At 44.5% G+C, this 25,424-nt stretch overlaps 1 protein-coding gene across 3 annotated transcripts in view; it reads right to left on the reverse strand.

The window, feature by feature from the left end:
- Positions 1-778: 778 nt before the first annotated feature.
- SFMBT2 (Scm like with four mbt domains 2) overlaps positions 779-25,424 on the reverse strand; it is a 105,108-nt gene continuing 80,462 nt past the window's right edge. For all 3 annotated transcript variants that reach the window (XM_033057826.1, XM_033057825.1, XM_042779191.1), the window contains 7 exons: positions 25,048-25,187; positions 20,702-20,811; positions 13,632-13,807; positions 12,022-12,194; positions 10,065-10,313; positions 8,837-8,965; positions 779-6,929 (listed from right to left, as the gene is read on the reverse strand). In XM_033057826.1, the coding sequence (XP_032913717.1) occupies positions 6,789-6,929; positions 8,837-8,965; positions 10,065-10,313; positions 12,022-12,194; positions 13,632-13,807; positions 20,702-20,811; positions 25,048-25,187 (1,118 nt within the window). In that variant the 3' untranslated portion in view covers positions 779-6,788. The remainder of the gene's footprint in view (positions 6,930-8,836; positions 8,966-10,064; positions 10,314-12,021; positions 12,195-13,631; positions 13,808-20,701; positions 20,812-25,047; positions 25,188-25,424) is intronic.

Below are 25,424 nucleotides of genomic sequence, written 5' to 3' on the forward strand. Positions count from 1 at the left end.
AACCAAAAAGAGACATCCAGACACTTGTTAGCCAGTTCTGCTGACTCTGTGCTCACTTTCTGCCATGCACACCTCAGTGGGTGCTGCTGGGGTGCAGCACCCTGCCTTCACTGAGGCACAGGGGATGGCTGAGGAGACCAGGGGCAAATGTTGGCAGCCAAGCCAGCCCAACAAACAGACCTTTAGAGCAGGACTGAGGATGCCATCGAGAGGTCTGACAGGTGACAGGACTTGCAGAGCTGGAGTTCAAGCCCAGCACAGCCTGTAAGTGCAGGGGAAAATCACAGAGACACATAATGCACACAAGGTTTTGTCTGACATGCAGGTCTGTCTGAAGCCCTCCCTTTGAATTCACAACAATTTTTCCCTACAACAGAAGGGCTTCCCCCATCTTCAGTAGCTGCTGTGCACCTGGGGAAGTTTTATTTTCTGTCTCCCTACTCCATGTGCTGTGGCCTTGCTGTAACTCTCATCCTGCCACCACCAGCTCCTCTGTCACTACCCCCTCCTCTGCCTGTTGCTCACTGAATTATTTTCATTCCTGCTCCCATCACCTTCTTAAAACATCCTTGGATGCTGCTGTGCCTCCTCACCACCTTTTTTGTTTCATGTCCTGCTTCTGGGAAGAACTCAAGATGGATAAATCCAAACTATTCAGTGTTGTACCTCTGGAAGTTTGGGGGCTCAGTGAAGGTAAAACTGATCCAGGCAGCTTGAACACACACACACACATCAAAACACAGCCCTGTCAAACAAAAAAAACACCACCCCAGAGAGATATGTGACTTATTGTTACTTTATTAACAACGTGGCTTACAACTGTTTCAAGTAAAAAGGGATTTCATTCTGAATAAAAATTAAAATATAACTCTGAATATAGATTTTCACTTATTTACATGGAAACATATATACAGAATAGAATCTTACAGCAAACTGACAACATGCCCTTCGCCCTGGGAACTTTAAAAAGTAAAAACACCAGCATTGATTGATTTATATGTATATATATATACACATACATATACACGCACATATATATACATATATATATACACACATATGTATCAACACACCAAAGGGATTATGTACACAAACTTCGAGTCAAAACCTTCAGTACAAACTGGAATGCAAAACAATTCAAAGTTTTCCAACATGCACCACCACGAATGGAGTTCACTGCTGGTTGTGGAGCCAATTCCTGCTGTTCCAGGAGAGACAGGAGGGTTTAAGTGCCTGCCTTGTCCTACACAAGGCACATGAAAAGACTCAACTCCCCTCCAAGGCTGCATTTGAGACTCTCACTCCTTTGGAACACACAGGACACCCCTGCCTGTGCATGTGGAAGTGTCATGGTACCATTCCCCAGGTTTTCCAGAAAGCAGGAACAACTTGGCACATCCTGACCAGGTTTGGCAGAACAGGGATTGGGAAATGGAATGCACACATTTACAAATTACAGACATTTATATGTCCATAATCTCCAGTGAGGCTGGAGCAACAAGAAGCAGGTGGGGTGCTTTGGGAATGAGCATTTTCATCCTGTCACATCACAACACACAGCAGAGTGTTTTGTATATCCACAACCTGAACTCAGGGCAATGTCACCTTTTCCTGTGGGAGAGAGCTCAAGTTTTAGCCTGGTATTTCCTATGGAGGTCTGGAAGGTGCAAGAGGAGTCCTCAGCCCCGAGAAGACACACAGGAGTTGGGTACAATGAAGAAAGACTCCTTTTCCCTCCTATCCAGCCAAGCAGCCTAGAGACATCTGAGCCAGATTTCTCAACTTCCATTGGGAAAACAAAATTACAACCTTTCAGCATTGTAGGTCTGAGTCTATTGCCAGCTCCTTTCCCTCCTCTCACCTGGCCCCTGCTGGGACTCAAACACCATCTCTGCTGTGGAAAAGAAAAGCTTCCAGGAGTGATGCTCACAGACCCAGCTGTGCTTCTGTTCTGAGAAGTTCTCTCCACAAAGATAACTCAAGTCCAGAACTCCAGGCTCTCTCCTCCTGAAGCCCTCTCTCCCCTCTCCCACATCCTTGGCAGTGATCAAGACTTACCTTTTTCACTGCAAAAATTAACAGGACAGACTGAAAAAAGAGAAAGGCCACGAGTACTTGTAACTATGACCCAGGTTTGTGCACTTCAGGTGTCTTCTGCAAGAGAATTCCTGTGCATGGCACCAAATCACTGCAAAACCACTCTTATTCTGCAGGACAGCTGACATTTAAAGCACTGCTGGGCTATAAAATTCTCATCTTTGATGACTGGCTCATATTCTATATGCAGCCATTAACACCATTTACACTTCTTGCTGGAGTATTGTACCAAAGAATAAATGAGACCATTAAAGGCTTCTGCTCCTTTATTGGGAGTTCATGAGCACCTAAGGACACTAGTCCTCTCTTGTGAAGTCTGGCAGACTGCAGCTGCATTTGTACCTGCTAGGAGAAGGAGGCATTTAAATTTTCTGTTAATTAAGTGCAGACTTTTTGACTTCTATGAGAGAGAAACTGGTGAAGAATTGGTCCCACAGCCCACACATCTATGAGAGCCCTATCACTAACCTCAGTTCTTTCTGGATCAAATCCTGAGTAACAGATTCCTTTAGTTCTGGGTCAGCTGATGTGATAAAGAATATTTACTGAGGGGAAAATATACATGCATCCACATTTTGAAAGAATTTTTACATAAATATACTGTATAAAACATCTCCAAAACTCCCAGGACTGTGGGTGAAGGAATATTTGTTGAGTGTACCCAAGTTAAGAAGTGTACAGTCACAAGAAAAAAAAAATCCTAATTTTCAAGATGTTGCAAATTACAGAAAACATATCCTGGAGTAAGGAATCAGCTTTGCAATCCCAAGCAGTGGAAACTACAGCGTGACAGATCTTAGCACCACAATGGAGCCCTTGGGACTGAATTTATCCACGTGCAATAAAGCTGGTTTTAATGGTGTTCAGTTGCAGCATGTTGTTCTCTTTTGGCACTTGAACTTGGAAACGAGAGGAACACTCTGAGTTCATTGTCCTCCAGATGCACTGCACCAGAAAAGCACACAGTTTTTGAAGTGCCCTGTTGTACAGAGCTGAAAACACTGCAATGGCAAAGCAGCTCTGCCAAATTCCATTCTGTGCCCTGAAAAGACCAAGGCAGGCTTTAAGGTGACTAAATGTTGATTTTGGCTGCCCAACATTGCCTGGTTTGCCTTCAAAAGGCTGAGATGGGGACACCACACAGCTGGGACTGCAACAGGCTGAAAGTTAAAGCCAAGGAATTGGGACTTTCCAGTTTAAGGCAAATGAGCTGTTTGCCCAGAATAAAATAAAGGAGTTTAGGTGTCCCACTGAGAAACCTTTTAAATCCCAGCAAGCATCCAAATACCCCTGTCAGGGTGGGTCAGGCCATCTCAGCTAGGACATGCATCTACAGGATACTTCACTAAGGAAGGCTGTGCCTGGACTTTGGGGTTCTCTGAGGGCACACAGCATTTTTAGGTGTCTGCACCCTGCAGGACCAAGCTATCAGGGGTTATGGAATATGGGTATCACAAAAGAGCTGGAAACCCTGAAATCCTCCCCAGAACTGAGAAGCCTTCGTGCCTCTGAGGGGTAGGAAAAGCCAGGGTTTGGTCATCCTGGTAGCTGTGTTTATGAGCTGAAAAAGGAAGAAAAACCCAAACCAAAGATCAGTGTTCTTGAAGAGCATCCATGTCAGCAGGAGGAAGGCAGGACAACCAACGAGGCAATCATGGACATTCCTTAAGTTAATGATTTAATCCAATTTCAGAGATGGACACTTTGAGGCTGAAAAGTGGAAACTGGCTGATTCTGTCAATGTGAGGGTTGTGAAGGGAGCAGGGACCTCCCATGGATCCGTTCAGCCTGACTGAGAGCAAGCTCCAAGGAAGCCAGTACAGATAAAGATGAGCAGGCACCATACACTCTTCAGCCCCCTGTTTTTGTTCCAAAAATGCCCATCTTTGGTCCTGTGCCTGAAGACAGTCCAGCAACACCTGCACAGCCTTCCTGTGGGAGCAAAGTGTCAGTGTGCTGAAGGTCAGCACCCAAGAGCCCAGAAACAACAGCAGGGCTGCTCCCCAGCCCTTGGCAATGGCCTTGGGCAGCCACGAGTTCAGCACCTCACAGCAGTGCCTTTTGTAGCTGGTAACACAACAAACTTCAGGCCTGGATGCCAAATTCAGAACAGGGAGGGGAGCTGTGGCTTCACCACTGTCATTAGTGCATCTCTGAAACTGCAGCAGTCTGAATTTAACTTGGAATCAACCAGGTCTGGAACATAAAAACCCCACAAACTTACAGTGGTTAACACTTCTACATTGCAAAGTAAAGTGGTATTTTACTCTAGCAAGACTGGATTTCCATCATCTCCTTTGAAGTTCATTACTCCAAAGCTTTGCTGATGTTCCAGAATTGAAACAAAGTCCAGGCAAGTGTAATTAGCTCCTTCTGATCTCTGCTCCATCTGAACACATTGCCCAGTTAAACTCCACACCAGTTATTCTCCATTTGTATAAAAATGGCCCAAGAAGTTCAGCTCCAGCTTTTCTGGAAAGCAATCAGTGCAACAGGCAGCAGTACCCCAATCCTGTATCTCTTCCCAACCTGCAGACTATAATAGTAAAGCATTTACCACACAAGGTAATTTTAGCATAATTTCTGGTTATCAATTTCTCTGAGAGGACAGAAAGAGATAAATGAGGCAACACTAAAGAACAATAAAGTGAAAGAAAAATAGTGAGGAGAGAGAAACCTGTGGAAATAACAGAGTCGGCGCAAGATAAAATTAAAACTTTTTTTTTGTTGTTTAATAGTTCGAGTTTTGAATATGATTTAGCTTCCCTGAACAACCAGTAAAGATTCCCATGTTCTTGGCTCGATGCTTCACCCATTCCCTGACTGGCCAGCACTGGGGCTGGCTGCTCTCAGAGTCTGTGTGTGTCTGCCCCCCAGTCAAGCCTCCACGAGGAATTAGCTGCCATAGGAATATCTACAGTCACAAGGCTGATGGAGACAAATAATGACATTTTTGCAGTGTGTCCCAGAAGGCATCAAATGCCTCTGACAAATCCCAGAGGCCAGAAACTCCAAGAACATCAGAGCAGCAGCAGAAGCTGGATTTGACGAGTAAAGGATCAGTGCTGTGATGCTGTTTAGCAAACAGCCTTTCTGCTTCCATTCCTTGGAACGTCCTCATGTGCCAGTTCTCCTGACAGAATCCTCCCAGGAGCTGTGTCCTGATGACAGATGGAACACCAGGACTGGGCTGAAGTGAGGAGGAGCTGGGAGAAGCAGCCTCCCTGATTTTCTCAGCTGTTCTCTCACTTTGCTGGGCACAATCTTTGTGTCTTCAGAGGCGAAACACTGAGCAACACTTCTAGGGGACCCTGAGAGGGATCCAAAGGAGTTCTCAAATCAGTTGCACTGACACATTTCACTGCTACTGTCAGTAGGAAATCCAGTCTAAAACCCAGTTTTTTAACATCTCCCCCACTATAGAACCTTGTTCCTGGATTTCTGAAGAACAAAAACCCTTCATTTGATGCATTTGAACTGATTAAAACTTGAACAAGATCTTCAGAACAAAGCAACAGCTGAGAACAGATCCAGTCCTGCTCATCTCCCATGTAAGCACATTTCTGATGAAGTCTCAGCATCTGGTCCATCCCACTTCTCAGTGACAGATCAGGAAACTTGCTGAAAGACAAGTTGGGAATTCCCAAGTGATACATGGCAGAGCCAATGCTTCTTGCCTAAAACACTCTCTGGGCAAGAGCTGGATGTATTCCAAAGTATTTATATCTGAAGGTCCCCCCTCTTCTCCAAAGAATTTAAGAAGGAAACCAATGAAGGAGAATGCAGCAGCTGCAGCCTGGTGTTGGTCAGTAGGTTCTCCTGAGCACAGGGGTCAGCAGGAGTCCCTGTCCCCAGTCTGCTGTCACCATATGGCTCAAAGACAGGTCTTTAAATGGACTTGGATTTAAGAGTTAACATTTTGATTATGAAAGCCTTCATGTTCCTGTACTAGAATGGAGCATTGTACAGATCTTATCACAGAGATATTCAGCTGATAGTGCAGAGCCAGCACAGCTCAGGATGTGCTGCTGCCCCACCAGGTCTTGTGTCACTCCTGTGAGTCCACTGCAATTTTGTCTGATATCACAGACACCATGGCTTGAGTCCCCTCTCAAAATTCAGCCAGGAATAACCATTATATGCCTGATATAACTCTTTTTCCTTTTGTAAAACCAGAGAGGTGGGAGGAAAAAAAACAAAAACAAAAATCCCATTGATCACCAAGGCCAAACTTGCAGTTAAACCCCAGGTAATGCTACAAATGATGACTTACATTTCAATATGAAAGAAGAGTGTCAGAGTTGTGTAAAAGAAATGTTAATGTCCAGAAACTGTCCTAGACAAACCATAGCCACCTGGAAATGTCTGACCCTTCTCCTTGGGAATGTGTCTTCCACTGGTAGGTTTGGTGACAAATCTGATCCATGCTGGCCTTGCACCACTGGGGAATGGGTTGGAGAGGCTCACAAGGAGATGCCAGCAGTCTTTCCATGTGCTTTACAAGTACAGAAAAGTTAGTTCCATTTGTAGCTCGTTTTCTTTTTGTGTTTGTTTTTCTTCCCCCTATGCATTACTTCCAATTCCACTTGTTCTCAGAAAAGAAAAAAAGATATGGGGGAAGAAAACCCCTTGAACAAGCTGAAAAGGTAAAAAAGAGAACAAGGAGGGGCACAGGAAGGAATGGAGTGCAGTCAGTTGGCATACTGTGCATAGAAAGCAACTTTCACTCGCTCGATCTGGTGGCACAGTTTGATGGCTGGACCCAGCTTCAGCTCCATGCACTCCTGCACCGTGGGCAGTGTCAGCAACAGGAGGGCCTGGCCATCGATGTCCTGGGGACAGAAACACAGGGAAATGTTTTTGTTTGTGGACTCTGCAGGGCAGAATGCATAAGCAAGTTTGGAGGAATAAGAAGGGCAGTTTGCCCAAAAAATTAAGTTATTTTATCCTCTGCTTTTTTCTCCCACTTTTTTGACACTGCCCATCGCCTTTTCCTAAGATACAACATGGCTTTTCAGAAGTTGTCCAGTGTCTCTTCACAGGTTCTCCCCTTAACCCCCAGCTTAGGAAAAGCCTCCCAGGTGCTGAAAAGAGGTTTCACCTCAAGAACCCCAGAAGAGTCCATCAGAGGTCTGATCAGCCCCATTTCATGCCTGAGGAACTGAAACAAGGGGCAGACTGCAGACAGACACCAGGAGACAGCTGAATGGAGAAAGCGATGCTGGTCCCCCTACCAAGTCAGACCCTCTCCCCACCTCCTCTGGCCCACAATTTGTTCAGCACAGGTTTATGTGTGCCTTGTTCTGTTGCTCTGCACCCAGGTTCCACTGCTGAATGACCAAGAGAGGGACCTGGACCACCCAACGCCCTTGCAATCTCTGATGTCCCACAATCCCAGAATGGTGTAGGCTGGAAAGGACCTCTGCAGGTCATGCTTTCCCTCAAGCATAACTGCAACAAACTCCATGAACCAGTACCCTGCGAACTTCTGTTTGCTTTATGATCTTAATAAGGAGCTTAAGTTCTCTTTATTCTTTAATGGACTGAGATGATCAGGCCACAGAACTGCTTTTTACCCTTTAGGGACCATCAGAGTCTGTGCACAGCAACTCACAGCCAACATAAACTCCCCAGGACTGCCCTGATTACACAGCACTGAACACTGGAGGATTTACTTGAAGTGTTGCTTTGATCAGGACTGCCCACAGCTCAGGTCCATCCTCCACTAAAGGTTGATGGCACAGACCATTACACCAGGGCTTCACAAGGCAAAGCTCCAGTCATCTGTGTCAGATTCAAGCCCCTATAAAACTCTCTGGCAAAGGAGAGACAGAGTTGGCTTCCAAGCCCTGGCACTGTTCCAGGCTGGTTAACAAATGTCTGGCGCTCGCTGTGACACAGCATCCTGCTCTGGGGAGTTCCACTCGCTCCAGACTCACCCTCCACCTTGTCCCAGCCCCAGCACTGGAGGAATCCATGGTGAAGAATCAGAGGCAGTTCAACGAGCAGCTGGCCACACCACTGACTAATTACCCACACTTGTTTCTTCATAACTATGGCTCGTTAGTGCTGCCCTTTACCCTCAGCAGTGGCTGCTACTCATTAGCCAAGGAATGGCTCTTTCCACATAAATTTTACACACTCACACTGGCTTGAGATGAAGAATACTGGCTTCTGCTCCTGCAAAATTATCTGCTTAATGAGGAGAAGACTGGCATCTCCTAAATTTAGGTCATCCAAGGTCTACCTGGCAGATCTTCAGAGGAACATAGTTAGGTGTCTACACACTTGGGACACTTAGGTGTTAATGGCAAAATTCAGACAGCCAGTTTGGGCTTCAAGCAGCACTTTACTGCTTCCAAGGCCAGTATTTCAGAACGGGATGTGGCCTGAAGAAAGCCTGGTATGTACCAGGTAACTCTCACCTGTTTCTACACTGAGATTCCTGCCTATGGGACATAAGTATGGTGCCATGGACCATGGCAAAAAAGGACTAAACCTCCTGCTTTCCACAAGGGTTTTGAGTTTCTGGACTCTCTGAGGATCTGGCAAAGCTCTGACTCAAGTTTCTAAGGGTTTTCATGCCTTGCCAAAATTAGCATTATAATTTGGCCTCATGGATCTGAAGTCTGGTCACAGTCTCTGTCCAAAGCCCCAGGCCCAGCCAACAAGGTGGGATGTGCTGTAACATGAATAGGCACCACAGACACAAAGGGACAAGTGACAAAATTACTTTTACCTGCTCCTGAAATATTTTGGCAAGGGGTGCACAGTCAGTGAGTTTAATAAATCTCACAACATCAGTGACAGTCCACTCCAGTGGGTTACTGTCCAGGACGAGCTTTTCTTCCTCTTCTTGCTTAATCTCCTATGAGGAAAAAAACAACAGAAAGGCTTTCATAAAGCAAACTTCCTCCTGTGGATAACCAGGGCAGGGATGCCCTCCTCAGGTTTGGCAGCAAAGTTTGGCACTGAAGGTCAATTCAAGAGGAATTCTGCTATGAAATGGTGTCTTGGCTTGCAAAGCAGGATGTAACCAGAAGTATATACTCTATCATCACCTGTTGAAACAAGGTGGGACAGTGATCCTTATCTCTAAATGGGATATCTTCTGCTAATGGGCCATCAGTTAAAACCAGGTGGGGCAGTGTTCTTTATCTTTTCCACAACACATCCTTCCTCCAGGGAGATATCTTCTGTTCATGGCCATTGAATCCCACTGTGTGACTGATAAAATTCCATCATCCCATGGGGAGATGCTCCACCCAGGGCAAGGAGCCCAACATTTCCCACCTAGATAAAAACTGAGATTTTGGGACACCAAAGCAGCCTTTTTCCACTGGTTTCCAGAGGAAAACCAGACCTTTTCACATCATCACTGGACCTTTGGAGGAAAACTGCACCTTCTCCGGGAGCACTGCTCCAACTGAGCCACATCTGTCACTGCAGGAGGATGCAGCCACCATTTAATGTGACTGCTACCTAGGTGTTAATGGCAAATTTCAGACAGCCAGTTTGGGTTTCAGGCAGGCTGGAAGCAGACTTTCCATGCCATTTTAGAACAGGATGGAACCCATGTGGCCTGAAGAAAGCCTGGTATGTACCATTACCTGTTTTTACACTGATATTCCTGCCTATGGAACATCAGTATGGCACCAAGGCCCTTGTCAACAAAGCACTAAACCTCCTGCTTTCCACAAGTGTTATTCACAAGGCTACCCTGACCAACAGGGTGTCAGGTTGGATTTTGACTCTGCCAGTGTTTTGGGTTTGTTCTTTGTTATACTGTATTTCTATTTTAATTTTCCTAGTACAGAACTGTTATTCCTATTCCCGTATCTTTGCCTGAGCACTCCTTAAATTCAGAATTGTAACTTGGAGGGAGGAGATTTACATTGTCTATTTCAAGAGAGGCTCCTGCCTTTTTTAGCAGGAATTTCAATCCAAGACAAAGAGCACACACTCACCTCCTTGGCTGGCGTGCCCTTCTCTGCCTCACTGCAGGTGTGGGGCTGGGCTCTGCGGCTGCGCCGCGCTCTCTCCGTGGCTGGGGGCCTGTCCAGCTCGGTGCTGCTCCGCAGAGTGACCGCTCGCCGGGGCCTGGCCGAGGGCACCTCGGCCGAGGACGTGTCCGTCTGGTCATCGCGCAGCTCCGAGCTCGTCTCCTCGCTCCCCGTCTCGTCCTCCATCGCGTCCGCCTCGTCGTCCTCGCTCTCCTGCACACACCAACAGCACCCAGGTGGATACAGCAAATCCAAAGGCACAGGGCACACACTGCATTCCCTGCCATGCTGGGCCGGGGTAATTTTATTTTAACTGAATTATCTCGTTTTCATTACAGCGCTAAGTGAATTAACCCTCCATTTTTGCAACAAAATGCAGAAAAAGAAAGTGTGCAGCAGAAATTATTTTTTTCCCCCCCAACTAAAGGTCAACAGTAATAACTCATCTAGCATGAAATGTTCCTCTCCTGGGCTGGTATCTCAAAACTTGTGGCGCTGCAGATGCGCAGGAGGAGAAATGGAAAATACTAAGAGGATAAAATGAAATGATAATGATAAAATTACTGAGATGAAATAAAAGCAGGAACAGGCTGGACTTTAAGCTTTCAAATTGCTTCAAATTGGTCTGGGTGTTATTGGTCCTGAAAAAAGGTAAATTTTGGTGCCTTTTGAAAGTGTCTAGATGTCCAAGATAGCACTCTTGTAGTGACAAAACTCAGGACGTCGGATTTCACCCAGATTTCCCTGCCTTCAGCACAACACTGAACTGCTGCAGGTGAAGCACAAAGTTCCATCTGAGGTATTATACCAGATTCTTGTTATTTCTGTCACACAGGACTTACAAGCACTCACCATTTTGTGCATTTTGAACTTTATATACACATAACTTGCCCAAATGGCTTTGACAGCTTATCTCTGATCCAAGTGTGAGAAGGCACCCAAAGGCACATGTTCAGGTCTTGAGTGAAAGAGCAATTCAGACAAAGATAGTTGTATTGGCTGAAAGGTTGAAAAACTTGGCTAATGGCTGATTTAGGCTTAACATAAGTTTAAGTTCCTTTGAAGCAGGTATAATCTAAGGAAATGAAGCAGAACTACACCTAAATGAGGACCAAGCCATGAAGATTCAGGCAATCAAGTGAAAGCTGAATAAAATAACCTACTCTAGCTGAAGTAGAGGGAATTTAAGTCAACCAATTTTATTTCACATTGCACAAAGCAGCAATCACTGGCACTCAGCTGAGGAACTGAAACCACACATGAGCTCTGTTATTGCCACTGTGGGAAAAGCCCCCAGAAAACAGCCCACATAGAACTGAGTCTATTCTAGGTTTAATTTGGACATGAATCTTTGCTGAGGCTCAGACACCCTGTTGTATCACACAGCAGGCTGGCAAGACTGAGCCCTCAAATTCCATGTAGTTGGGACACAAACCATTTGCTTGTATGCTAAGCCTTGATGTTGTAAAGCAAAAATAATAGGACTATTTAATGAAAAAAAATAAAATTCCTTGAAATCACAATGGCTATGAGTTATTATTTATTGCAATACTTAAGACATGGATCACAGAGCTCCTTCACCCTGCTAAATGCTGTGCAAAGAATCCAACAGGCTCATCTACCTGCTTTTAAGGAAGGAAGTAAAATAAAGAGATATTAGGCAACATGTCAGCCAGAGAGCACTGGGAAAGTCGGAGCAAGAAATCTGCTTGCTACTCCTGAAATGGAGAAAGTAATAATCCCCAAAGTGCCCCAATAAAACCAGTCTGACCTTAGAAGAACAGAGCAGCAAGGAGGGATCCAAAATAGAAACTGAAAGTGTTCAGGTGTGCTGAGAATACCCCAAAAGGAAAATGGAGAATGGGGAACAAGAAGAAGGCACCCAGGGGTTTTTGCTGATGTATCCCAGTGTGACACAAACCTCTGCAGAGCCTGCAGCATTCGAATCCACAGCTGATGATCTCCTTTTCTTCTGCACAAAGATGGATTTCCGCCTCTTTCTGCGTCTGGCTGGCTTGACATGGCCACTCTTCATGTTGTTATTTTCCCCAATCGGTGGCTTAATGATTTTTTTCCTCTTTCCATAATAATAAGCTGGAGAAATGAAGCACAATGCCTATTAAAAACTTTAACCACCCACTCGGCTTCTTCCTTGCTAGAGGGTCAGAACTGTACTCTAAGTGCAACTTAAACTTTAAACTAAATTGATTTGGAAAAAAATGTACAGCATAAATAGGTCATGTTGGACTAGCACAGAATGTCACAGCTCTTATGTATCCAGATTTACTGATGATGAATGAAGACTTCAAAATTTAACAACATGTGTTTAGGCAGAGCTGTGCAGTGATTTGAAGGGAAAGAGGCCAACAAGTTCCAGATTTTATCAAGTGCAGGTAACAGACACCCTTCCACTTGCTAAAATTTTCAGCACAGAGGGAAGAGGGCCAGCTATCCTCAATCATGTACAAAGGAATGGGTTTTTATTACTTTTAACTATTTTGTGGCGCAGGTTGAAATTAAGGATCTGAGAGTCCTCTGACCTTTCATTAAATGTTTGTATTAAATGCCTTTTGACACACTCTGGGGATGAAAGACACTGTCCTTGACCAGCAAGGGTATCCCAGGACAACTAAAATGGCCTTTGGCACCCATGCCAAAGTTCATAACTGAACTGAGCCCTTTCACCAAATCAATGAAGTTCTGAGAAAAAAAATCATCCAGTCACATAAACCATCAACTTTGAGATGGGACCACCTCAGCTGGAGCTCCCTCAGCTGCCCTCCTCCAGCTCTCCATTTGCTACCAGTGGGAGCCAGGAGTCCAGCTCATGTATAAACTTCTAAAGAAACCCATCCTCAGTGATCTCAGCAGCTCCCTGAGCCCACTCCTCTTTCCACCCCAGCACCAAATTCAAGAGAACTGCTTTAGCTCAATTACACTGCTTTCTGCAACCTGTGTGGAAGCAGGACAACACTCTCTTCCATCTTCCTGACCTGTTTAAGAGCCAGCAATACCAGTAATACTGACAACAAAAAGCACTGAACACTAACAACAGCCTTCCTGAACAGGTAGGATCATGTTTAAATACTAAACACTCTGAGTAGAGAGTCAGTATTCCCAAAGCTTTCAGCACCTCAGCACTGTGCTCCTGTCCTGTGCTGGTGTGTATGCCAGAAATTCTTTACCAAGAGGACCTAATGAAGTTGTCTGAGATGTAGCAAGTTAAAATCTCAGCTTCCCACTGCAGGCTCCTTTTATGTGCTCCTTGTGTTAACTTTAGATATGAAGAAAAGCCAAGACTGCCAAAAAGTGATGATGTTCAAACAGATGCATTAGGATGGAGTGAGAGGGACAGTTTTCTGGTACAGGACTCTAAGGGAACCTGTTGTGGCCTCAGGATTAAATAACTGCTCTCAGATGAGATGAATCCTCATCACTATTAACATCACACAACTCCTGCTCTTCACCACACACCACCTCCCACTCCTCTGGCTCCCAGCCAGCACCAACAGGCACTTCTCCAATACTCACTGTACTTAGTTTTGGTGTGGATGGAGCAGTTCTCAGGGCAGACTTCAGCCACCAGCACAGGGCTGAAGAGGTTGGGGCAGCACTCGAGCTTTGCACAGACCCTCCTGCAGAAATCTGCCACCTGGTCCGACGTGCGCACGATCTTCACGGTCGCCCTGTACGTCTTCCCTCTGTACCTAGGGAGGAGTACAGCAGCCCACATCACCCATCCAGCAAAATCCTGAGGTGCTACACACCAGACTCTCCTCTGCCAGGGAGAGATCCTCCCCAGGGATTTTTAGGAGGGTGTCTCCATTGAGAATGCACTTTTTTTAGTGGTTCCATTTCAGATGGACTGAGGAAGGAAAGGGTGAAATAAATGCAAAGTGTGGACATAATTTGTGAAGGTATCTTTGTACACACTAGATATATCTGTAGATATGGCAAGAGAAGGAAAAAAGTCTCAGCAGGCTTGGTGAGGATACTGCACAGGACAGCAAGCCCTTATTGTGAACTGATGCAAAGTTTTGGGAGAGAGATGCAGCCTCTCTTCATATACTGACCCATGATCAGATGCTATACACCCTGCAGAGCTTTCTGGTCAGCATCCTGTGTTTGGACTGAACTCTCTAAGCCCCCAGTGCACTTTTGTTTTTCTCCACTGCCATCTTTCCTGCTCCCATATCATGTTCCAGCTCCCAACAATCCCCAAGACTCGAGGTGCCATCTGTGGCTATCAGGACACACTCCTTGTGAAGAAGCACCCGGGTGAAACAACAATCTCTGCCACCCTGGGACCAGATGAATTCACCACTCTGAGACATGGGCACTACAAAAACCTGAGGAACTCATCAGGATTTATTTAACAGGGCTGCAGCAACAGGCCCTATAAACTGATTCCTACAGGGAATGCCTGGAGCAGAAACCTGCAATGAAAGGTTTGTCTTAAATTTGCTACGCCACTAAAACATTTATTTCCGTGTTTCATACGAAGTGTTTCTGAGCGATAAATGGCTGAGAAAGATACAGTTACAGCCCTGCTGTACTACATTGTAGATGTGAACCCTGGAAAACCAATTATCCCCGTAATTTATTAAACAGCAGCAGCAAGCTGTTGTAAACAGTGAGATAAGGTTTTTAAAACATCTCTGACGCATCCTGAGGAATGCAACATGAGAGACAGCCACGCCAGAGCCCGGTGCTGGCATTACAGATGTGCTCAGAGGAGGGAAAAGTAACACACAACGAAAGAAAAAGAGGGAACAACAGAGGAAGAAAGATTACTGGATGGGAGGCAAGGAAAGACAAAGATACAGTCACCAGGAAAAATGAAACAAAGCATTTTTTCGTGCATTAAGATCTGCAGTTTCCTAGCAGCTGCTGATAGATATGGCAGAGGAGGAGGAGGTGGTGAAATAAAGATGTGACCGGAGAGTTAAAACATTCAGACAGCTCTTTCTGAAACAAAGGGCTGTGGGAAAAGGGTTTGAAACTGTGGTACATGAAGTGTTATAATGGGGAAACCCAAATGAAACTTGGGTCTGAGAAGAGCCCAGTCCAATCATCCTCAGGTTGCAATCCAAATTGTCACCTCAGCATAAAACCTGGATGAGCATTCCTGCAAGGTGCCAGGCTCTGGTACCCCTTTTGGTGCCAAGTCAGTCCTGGATTCATTCACCTGAATGCATGAATGATTTAATGAGCCAACTTCTCACACACCCTTAAAGACCTGGAGAGATGATGTAAAAGGGAAAAGTGTTCCTTTCAGGTACAGAGCACTGTTATGGTCCCAGCTTCCCTATGAAACAGCTGCACAACCAAAACCACCAAATGCCACAGGCATTTAAATGCATCTACTTATAAAAGTTTTATATTTCTTTTCAATGTGTTTGAAAAGACTCCTGCACTTATTACTTCTCCAGGAGCCATTAAGTTTAATGACAGCCTGGATCACTGGGTCAGTGAGTCTGAGACAGGCTGCAGGATTTCACTGTGCTGCTTTCACCTGGACCCAAACACGCAAATAACTCTGCTTGGACTAAACCAGCACTTCCAGACAAGCACCAGCCTCGAGGGTCTCCACACTGGAAGAATCATGGCACAGGGAGCACTTTTACCTACACCTCATTTTATGTGTGGATGCATCTGAATTTAACTCACATTTATTTGTCCTTGTTCTGACTTTCACCACTAGGATGAAAAGGCTGCATCTGGTTTTGTTTCCCTGCAAAAGCACTCTAATCAAATTGCTTCTTGATCTTCTTTCTTATAAGCTAAGAAAGCTGCCTGATGGGTATTATTCAAGGATGGCTGACTTTTTCTAACTGTGTGCTTCCTATTGTGTTTGGCTGCCCAGGAAGGACCCATTGTACTACAGTGCCTGCTGAAAGGAAAAGATGAAACTAGGAAAATGAACAACTGGCTGATTTCATAGTCTGCTTTGAATGCAACACACATTTTAATTAAAAGAGAGGATGGCAAAATGGAGATCTCCATGACTGCAGCAATCTGTCTCAATAACCCAAGGTGTTAGTAATGGCCACAGCAATATTTTTTATATCATTTTGGTCTTGGCAGCACTTCCTTCAACTATAAACCAGGTTCTACTAATATTTTCCATACTCCTCACACACTAAAGATTTTTAACACAGGCACCACCAAACGTAATCTGAGCTGTTTCTAGGACAGCCATGTGGAAGGAGCTTCTTTGTCAGAAAATCGTTTCCATTAGCATCTCTCAAAAAGTTGCCAACTACTGATGCTCCTATTTATGTTTTTATACAAGGGCTTCTGTCTTCTCAATCACTTGCAAGCAGCAAGTGTCTGCATGCACAGCATGGCAGCACTGGAGACTTGGAAAATTTCTGTGTCAAGGATAATATTTTCAGTTTTCTTAGAAATCACTGTTCCTTTTTTTAAAAAAAAGATTTTTCAGCTAAAACCAAAGGAATCTTTCTTTCCTCTTCTCCTTTCTCTGCCTTCAGATCCCAAACGCAGAGAAAACCTTAAGGCTGGAACTATTTCCATGAAAAATACACTTGCTGATACATGAGCAAAAGTATTAAATGAACAGCACTTTGCAATAGAATTCTTCTGTTGAAGCTCCCTAAAATAGATTAGAGGTTCATGAGAACACAGTGCCTTCTAGAAGCTCCAGTTAGGGACTGCTGTGTGATGACACAGAAAGTCTTGTGCTGAAAAACTTCAAACAGCAAGAACACTGAGAACCTCATTTTCAAAAGTCCCATTTTAAGGTGTTCTGACAATTCTTGAGACTAATTTGAACAACTCAGTAGATAAAAGTCTCAGTTTCCTTTTGGGGGACTGAAAACTCCTTTCTATGCTTTGCAATAAATTTCTATTTTGTCTGTCTATCTTAAAGCCTGCCAAACATAAGGAGTTAACTTCCTTCAAAGCTACTTAATCACCCAGTAGCATTTTGAACACAGGATTCAGAAAGGGCACAGGAAAGCTCTGGTTCTAAGGCCTCGTCTCATTAAGTCTCCTCTGATTACAGAAATAAAAGGTTTAAGTCATTCCATTGATCCTGGTTTGGAAAGCCTTGCTCAAAATGAACACAAATTAATTTCCAGTGTTTCTTCCTCAACCCCAAACCAGTTTCCTCATCTCTCAGGCACAACTCGCCCTTTGCTTCTTGCCAGTCCCCTCCTGGCCCTGCATGTTCTCAGAAATGGCTTCCAAGAGGATTTGTGCTAATAACCTTTCCAGCAAAGTTAAGCTGACAGCCTGTAGATACTTGGATCCTCCTTCCTGCCCTTCCTAAGGAGGGGTGTGATAATTGCCTTTTTCCAAAGATTAGGATTCTTCCCTCACCCTCATCAGTTTCCAAACACACCAGCAAGTGGCCTTGCAATGACATTGGCCATCCCCCCAGGCAGAGCTGGCTGCATCCCAACTACCTGTGCAGTTTGCTTTCAGTGTCTTTAGATAATTTTCCACCTACTGTGGGTAACACTTGGTTCCCTCAAACAGGATCAGGGCCCTGGGAAGCCTGAGAGCCAAGCCCCACTAGCAAAGGCTGAGGCAAAGAAGATTTCAAACACCTCAGCCTCACCCATCACAAGTTAAAGGCAGTCTTCTAAAGCAGTGCAGTGGAAAGGCTTTCTTTGAAATGCAGCCTCATGAATAAGCAATGATGTCTGGCATGGGGTAAATGTTCCTAAAGTTCAGCTACAGGATTTGAGCAGTTCTCACAATTTCTTTTAATGAAGGAGTCCAGGAATACTCATCTTTATTATTTTGATCAGCTGGGCTTCATACAAGACCCAGGAGATAACTTTCGGCACACACTGCTTTTGTTCATGTCCAAAGTCCTGCAAAAATGGGTAAAACCAAACAGCCCCTTGTCAGCCCTTAGAAATGAAAACCCTTGAAAAAGCATAAAGTCCCTTTAGCATTTTATGTAAAATTGGGAAGGCAAATCAAGATGTAGGCATTGAACTTAAGAGCATCCAAACTTTAAGGGTTGAAAGCTGGCAGCTTCAACTACCCCTCATGGGAACTCAGGAGGATCAAGCCTGACATTTCTAACTCATCATCACCAATAAATCAGGTTTGACTCTTTTCACACAGAGCCAGCAGCACTGATGGGAAATGGCTGCCATCACACACTGCAAACACATCTCTCTGGACAATCTAAATTGTTTTATCTTCTTTGCAAGGTGAGAGTAATTGATTCCACAGTGACCACTCATGACAGCAGAGTGAACTAAATGCAGGCTGCCCCAGGACTGAGATAATGCATTCCTGGCAGTGCAAAACCCTGCCTTTGGGACAGTGGGAAAAGCAGACTTCTCTTCACCAATCCCTCTGCTCTGCTCTATTGCAGGCACTGCAAACAAACAGCACTGCCAAGACCCAAGGAGGTGCCAGTCCACATCAGAAAGAAGGTGGTGACATGATGTGTCCCATCACAGCTGGCTCTGGAGCTGTCATCCTTAGCAATAGGCACCATCCAGAGCCCATGGAGCTGCAAGTTCTCATTGCAGGTCTCTGTTACTCATTTCAGGTCTCTGTTTAAGATTCTGGAACACTGTCACACCTGGTGGAAGGTGTCATGTGCTGTTTGTATGTTCCACAGTATCTGGTTTCATGACTGTGTTTTCTGCTTCGGAAAAACCAACTGCAATTAAAACTTCTGGATGGAAAAACTCAAGCAAACAAGACGAAGAAAAAAGAAGGAAGTTCTAGGACAGCCAGACAGCCTTGGGGCATGTCAATCCTCTACTATCCACTCCTAAAAATACTCAAACCACCCACAGGCAAGCTGGCATGGCCACCAAGCCCTCTCTGTGAAGAGATCAGCTGCAGAAGCCAGAGAGCTGCAGGAACAAGGAGCTGTGCAGCCCCATGAGCTCTGTCCCCTCAGGAGCAGAGGGCAATGCCACACTGGAGGAAAATCCACTGCTGCTCTCAAAAGGCACTTCAAACCTTGCTGTCCTGACTCTGAGCCTGTGATGATCCATTCTGTGGCTTGACAAAGCTGAAAGATGCTGCCTGACATCCTGCAGAGCTGAGGTTGATGCCTGCTGGGGCAGCCAGCACAAAGGAACATGTACGTGGGCTGTGACTGGGGGGCCAACATAAAATACTATCATGGATGGTCAGTTAAAATTTTCCAGGCTGTCTCCCATTAGAAATATGGATTGCAGCAGCCTTAAGAAAGGTATTTCTGCTTTTACACAAGGCAGAGCCCCACACTCACATGGGAAACCCCAACAAAACCCTACTCAGGATACTGCTAATAGGGAAAGTGCCTACAAGCTCAGCTCTTTGCAGGATGTCAAGTAACACAAGGCATTACAACTTGATTTCACAACTGCTAAGTATCTGTAGGAGTGAATTATCTGATATTTGCAGCACAAGATGTGGCACCCTGGAATCAATAAAAATCAGGTCATGGACAAAGACGTGTTCAAATGGAATCTGCATGCTTTAGGTTGACTTTTAGATTTCCATCCACAGCATCTCCACTGACAAACACAAAAGCCTGGCAATCCACATGGGTCAAAGAAGCAAATTAAGAGTAGGATGTTTCTAGTAGATTTTTATTTTAGTTTGCAATCCTCCTTCAGGAAAGCAGTTTAAGTGCACACAGAGCAAAAGTTTTCAACTCACTCCCTTAACCTTTGCAATATCTGCATGGGTAAAGATCAAATACAGTAGCCATCAATAGTGCTGTGTTTGGAAGCTATTCATATCAAATAACCAAGAGAAAATTGCTTTTCTTTGAAAAGGAGTTACAGAGTTCAGTACAAAGGGTGAGATTCACTACATTTAACTACAGTACTTAAAAAGTCAAGGTGACCATTAGCCAACAAAGAAAGCTTTCTTCAAAGAAATATTTGTTGACATCCATCTTCAAGTGGGAAGAATTATTCTTCAGAAGGACTCTGGAGAGAGCTTAGGTGAGACTCCCCTCTTTCAGAGAGATAATGGTTGTTGAAATACCTCCTAAGTATAGTGCCCATTATTTAAAGAAGACATAAACAGGTAGATTTTAATGCTGGAAGGAGGAATTCAGTATTCTTTGGTGCTGTTTAGAAGAGAACTGAAGAATATATTCTAGAAAGGCATCCAATCTTGACCTGAATCTCTGATCTGTTACTACTCTGCCCTAATCACAATCCTGCTAAAAAATCTGTCCCTGCTAATTCATTTGAACTTTCCTTAGTGCCATTCATTCTCACCAGTTTTTTCTGCATTAGCCTGACAGGCTCTAATTTAAAAGCAGCAATACTCCTGCTTTTAGAAAGCCAAGAATTGAGTTCATTCAGTAATAGCCAAGCTTATAAGAACAGCTTATCATAAAACTCAGGACTTGACTTCATCAAAAACTGGATGGCTGCTTGGAGAAAGACAATAGAAATGAACCATTCAGGTGAATATTTCATTTCTGAAGTTGCTATGGAATGAGTCAAATAATTCAATGAAGCAAAACGATAATTAGAAAAGTAAAACTCTCACAATAGAAAAAAACCCTTCTCTTATCTTGGTTTTTTTTTTTTTTTTCCCTAGCCAGTTCCCTTTCTGAAACCTCCCAAATAAAAGAACACACATTGAAGACTTACTTTGCTTTAAGTGTTTCCTCCTGGAAATTCCACTGAGGGTCTTCCACAAGCTGCAGTTCTCGTAAAACACTCCCTGGCTTGTAAGCTGCATTGATCACCATGCTGAGAACCTAAGGGGAGATAAAACCAACAACAATGATGGGTTGAAAAGTAGTCCTTGACCACACTGAACGTGGTCCCAGGTGCTGCAGGTGTTTGTTTCAGTCCTGGCTGCACAGTTTAAGTGCTGGACGCAAGGAGAATGGATCATTGATGCCATATTATAGACATATTATAGATAACACAGACAAAAGATAAAGATATCAGAGTCTGATAAGGTAACTACATTAAATGCTGCTGTTTAACCCCAAAAATCTGCTAACCAGTAATTCTGCCTTTGTGACAGATCCTCTCATCCCAAGCAGATTCCATAGACTGCATCCATCATGGACCAGTTTAATAAAAATATAAAGACAGAAACAGTTCTGAAGGCACAAGCTGGGTCATGTGCACCCCCACACAGTGAGCACTGAAGGGGAAATTCACACATTTGAGGTCAGCAGTGTGCTTAAGAGCCTGAGAGTTGTGTGCCTTGACTGTATTAGCAGAATAGTAATGAAGTCTCCACAAAAAGAGTTTGCAGGAGGTGTGCCTGGAACCCAGTGTGTGTCCACTCCGTACAGGGGAACACATGTGCCAACCCTTTTAATCCAAAGTCACTGAGAATAAAAATGATTCCTGCTATTGGCTCAGGAAATCCAAGCTTTAATAGCCTACACTTGGCATAGGGAGATAAACACAAGGAAAACAAATCTCTTAACAGCACCAGACCGTGTGTTTGAACACTCTGCATTGTATGCACATGAATGATCCCACAGTGAGTCTGGATTGGTTTTCATCTAATTTAGCTCTTTACCTAACGCCTGTTCTTAATTCCTTGGGGGCCTGCAAATGATTTCAGTATGATGAATATTAAGTTTATCCAGCACCCATGAATGCAGTTCATCAGAAATGAAAAAGTAACTAGGTCATACTGCAGTGACCAATGTGTTTATGTTTGTTTGGTTGGTTTTCTCTGAGTTGGTTTTTTTTTTTTTGCCCCTCTAAATCCAGCAACCTGAGGATTTGCTAGCATTTTGAAAACCCTACAGGATTAATTATTTTCAGGCAAGGGCTTCACTTAATGCTGCAGAGCACTCTGTAAAATGGCACTGGCTGGAGTTGCTTGGATAGGTTATTTACTAGAAGCAAAATTTAATTTATCATTGGGCTCTTGGAATCATTACTCAAACCACTCTTCAAAAAAGTCCATTTAGAGACACCAAACACTGACAGAGGGTAGATTTAGACTGGATATGAGGAAGAAATTGTTCCCTGTGAGGGTGGTCAGGCCCTGGCACAGGCTGCCCAGAGAAGCTGTGGCTGCCCCTGGATGCTGGAAGTGCCCAAGGCCAGGTTGGGATGAGGTTTGGAGCAGCCTGGGATAGTAAAAGGTGTCCTTGCTCATGGCAGGGGTGGCACTGGATGATCTTTAGGTCCCATCCAATCCAAACCAATTTAAAATGCTATGAAAACAGTTTCTGAGTGAGCCCTTCCAGCTGCTCACCCACATTTCTTAGCCAGTCTCTCCCCACACAAACTGAGGGGCACTGGCCTCTGATGTCAGGAAGCCAGGAGTGGGTTTTCAAAAACATTGAGTGCCACACTCATTCACAGCTCATCAGGGGCCTTGATCAGCAAATCCAGGGTGTTATTTAACCCCTGTGCAGGAGTTTGTTGGCTGCTGGGACATCTGGGGCAGAAAGCATCTTGCAGAGCAATTTCCACCAACAGTGCTGTCCTGCCCCTCAGCAGAGTACTGGTGCTTGTGTGAGCTGTCAGAATAGCTGGGAAATGAGCAGGAAAAGAAAACCCAACCCTGCAATACCAGTGTGGCCCTGTCTGGGCATTCTCCCAGACACCTAATCAGCTCCAGCCCTGCACAGGCACCCAACAGTGCCAGGACTTTTCTCAAAGCTGGCTTGTCACCAGCAGAACTCTGTAAACTTCTAAACTCAGTTCAAAATAAAGAGTGTTTTGTAAGAACAATTATTTCCCTTTCAGGGAAGGAAAAAAAAATAAAATCTCTGGCTTTTTCTCTTCTTGTATCTCAAATGAGTCACTGGGTTTGGCATTCTACCCTACAGCAAAGGTCCATCATCACAGTAACAGTGGTACCTTCTAACAACAGTATCACTTCATACTGCACTCTATTAAATGCAAACAAACAGGTCTTTGGAAAAAAAAATTAACTGTGATTTAAACAAAACCAGTGAAGAAACCTAGACTAGTTTCCAACTTTCTCTGCAGATGGAGAATTACATCAACCATCTCAGACCAGTCAAATTTCCTTTGGCTGGAGCGTGACCAGTCTGAGATTTTGGTGGTTTAACTTCAGCCCTCTGCATCAGGGATGGTTTGGGTGCAGCCACCTGTGCCTTGGAGCACAGAGGGGGATTAGGCAAACCCAGCCTTTGCTTTAATCCATCAGTGAGGTTTTATTTTGATGCTGCTGACCTTTGGGTTTTCAGAGCTGAGTGAGTTGAGTCACACCAGTGAACACCATCACAAGCCTCTGCCCAGCCCCACAAGCACCTGATACTCATAAAGTTCTCCATGTCATGTATTTTCATCTGCACAGGGGCTCTTTTCTGAGTATACCTGGTGTGCCTGATGCCACTGGGCAGTTCAGCACTTTTCTTCCCATCACAGCTCTTTGGTGTTCACACATTTCCCATCTCCATCCCCCCTGAAACAGCCTCAACCCTGGATGAAGTTTTCTTTGGGGATATCACTGACAAGGTACAGCTAAAAATATGATCACAACTCTTTTCTCCTGTTCAAGACCTCAATGATCAGCATTCTTATGAGGAGAAACTGAATTTCCCTCCTCTATCTGAGATATAATCCCACACCTCCTACCTAACAAGAGATGCTAAATTCCTGCCTCAAAGCAGGGCAGCAAACTGTTATTTTTTTTAACTTGGAATACTGCTGCATCTGTGGGACAGAGGGAGGAGAGCAAAAGAGTTATCTGGGATTTGTTCATTAGATCATTAAGAATCTAAAAGGCATCTTTTGTCATAGTCCATTTTCTTTTTAAATAGAGAAAGATCAAAGTGTCTTAAAAATAGCAAGAGCAGTAAGCAATGAAGCTAGTTAATCTTTACAGTATTATTTCTCTAAGATATGGGGGGTTACAGATCATCTGGAATCTTAAGAAGACACCTTGTTTTATTTTACAATGTTGCTGAGGTGTTCTTGGCATATATGAAGAACTGTTTGTGTTTCTTAGATATTCTGACCCAAGAACTAAAACTAAAGCTGATCATGTATTTATTTTAATTTAACTTCAAGTCAGCCTTTATTATACAGAGTAGCTACCTTACAGTCACCACTTTTCAGCCCAGGTGCAGCCTGGATGGCAGTAGCTGATGTTTCCATTGTATTTGGCTCCCAGTTTCAACTTGTTTTCCAAGAAAATACCTCAGAAATGAGATAAACTTTGCAGCTGATGTCAAATAACAGGCACTGCCACCTCACTTGCTCCTCAGAGTGAAAAAAACCACAATAAACCAGTGGTCCCAGCAGAAAACTTGTGCTGGCACTGGGAACAGTGGACAGCCAGGCTGTAAAAGTATTTTTGGTACTAAACTGTACAACAGTTACTTGTTACTCACCTAAGACTTTGGGATTCAAGGGTGCACACACAGGATGATGCTTCAGTGCATCAGTGGTGGAGGCAAAGACAAGACCTTGGGTGGAAAGGGCTGAGGAGCATCAGGAGCTTCAATTGTGCTGCAAATTTTTACCTCCATCCTGCCCATGGCTCTCTGAGCTGCTGGCTTCTCTCATCTCAGCAACAGCTACCAGGAATCAGCTGTATCTCCCTTACAGCAACACTTTGAATGTTTTCTCTTCACCTTTCCAGATTTTGGAACTGGTTCTCATGGCCAGAACAAGCTTTGGTTTGTGGCCATAATAAGCTTGAATTTTTTCTGCAAAGTAACACGGACCAGTGCTGGGCCACTGCCAATGTCCTGCTCCTTGGGAAGTTGTTTATGTCTCCAAAAGGAGATGCCCATATCTCCATGACATTGCTATTTGCTCCTGTGTTGATGGCAACCCACACTAAAGCTGCTCCCACCCCACAGAACTGCCCATGTTTCAAAAGCATCATCTGCCCATCAAAACCCACACTGCAAAACCTGCCCCTCTTTCTTTGTTCATGGAAACCCATCCAGGTGCATTGTTCACAAATTCTGGGTCTGGCAAGCCATGACTCATACTTTCCTCTGAAATGCCCCCAAAAGAGAGCTGGGCCATACCTCCTTGAGGACCAGCACACACTTGCCAGGCCCCACAGACTGAGGTAGCTCTGCAATCCTGCCTTTGTTTAAATATGGACCTGAGAAGCAGCGGTGGTTGATGTAGAGCTGGGGGCAGCAGTATCTCCCATTGATGGTGCCTGCAAGGAGAAAGCAGCAGTGAGGTGCCTGTAGCATGTCTGCATCATCAATCAAGGGCACTTCTTCCTCCTAGATGTGGGAGGGAGGGGAGGAAAATAAAGAAAGCACAAAATTCTACCCCAGGATAGAAGGTAGGGAAGCCTCTGCTGTTCAAGGCCATCCAGCATGGGAAAAGGAAGTGTTTTTAACAGTGACTGATTTGGCTGCTCACCCTGCTGAAAGGAGGACTGGCAAAG

The sequence above is a fragment of the Catharus ustulatus genome, chromosome 4, assembly GCF_009819885.2.
Source record: "Catharus ustulatus isolate bCatUst1 chromosome 4, bCatUst1.pri.v2, whole genome shotgun sequence".
In the NCBI taxonomy this organism is placed as follows: domain Eukaryota; kingdom Metazoa; phylum Chordata; class Aves; order Passeriformes; family Turdidae; genus Catharus; species Catharus ustulatus.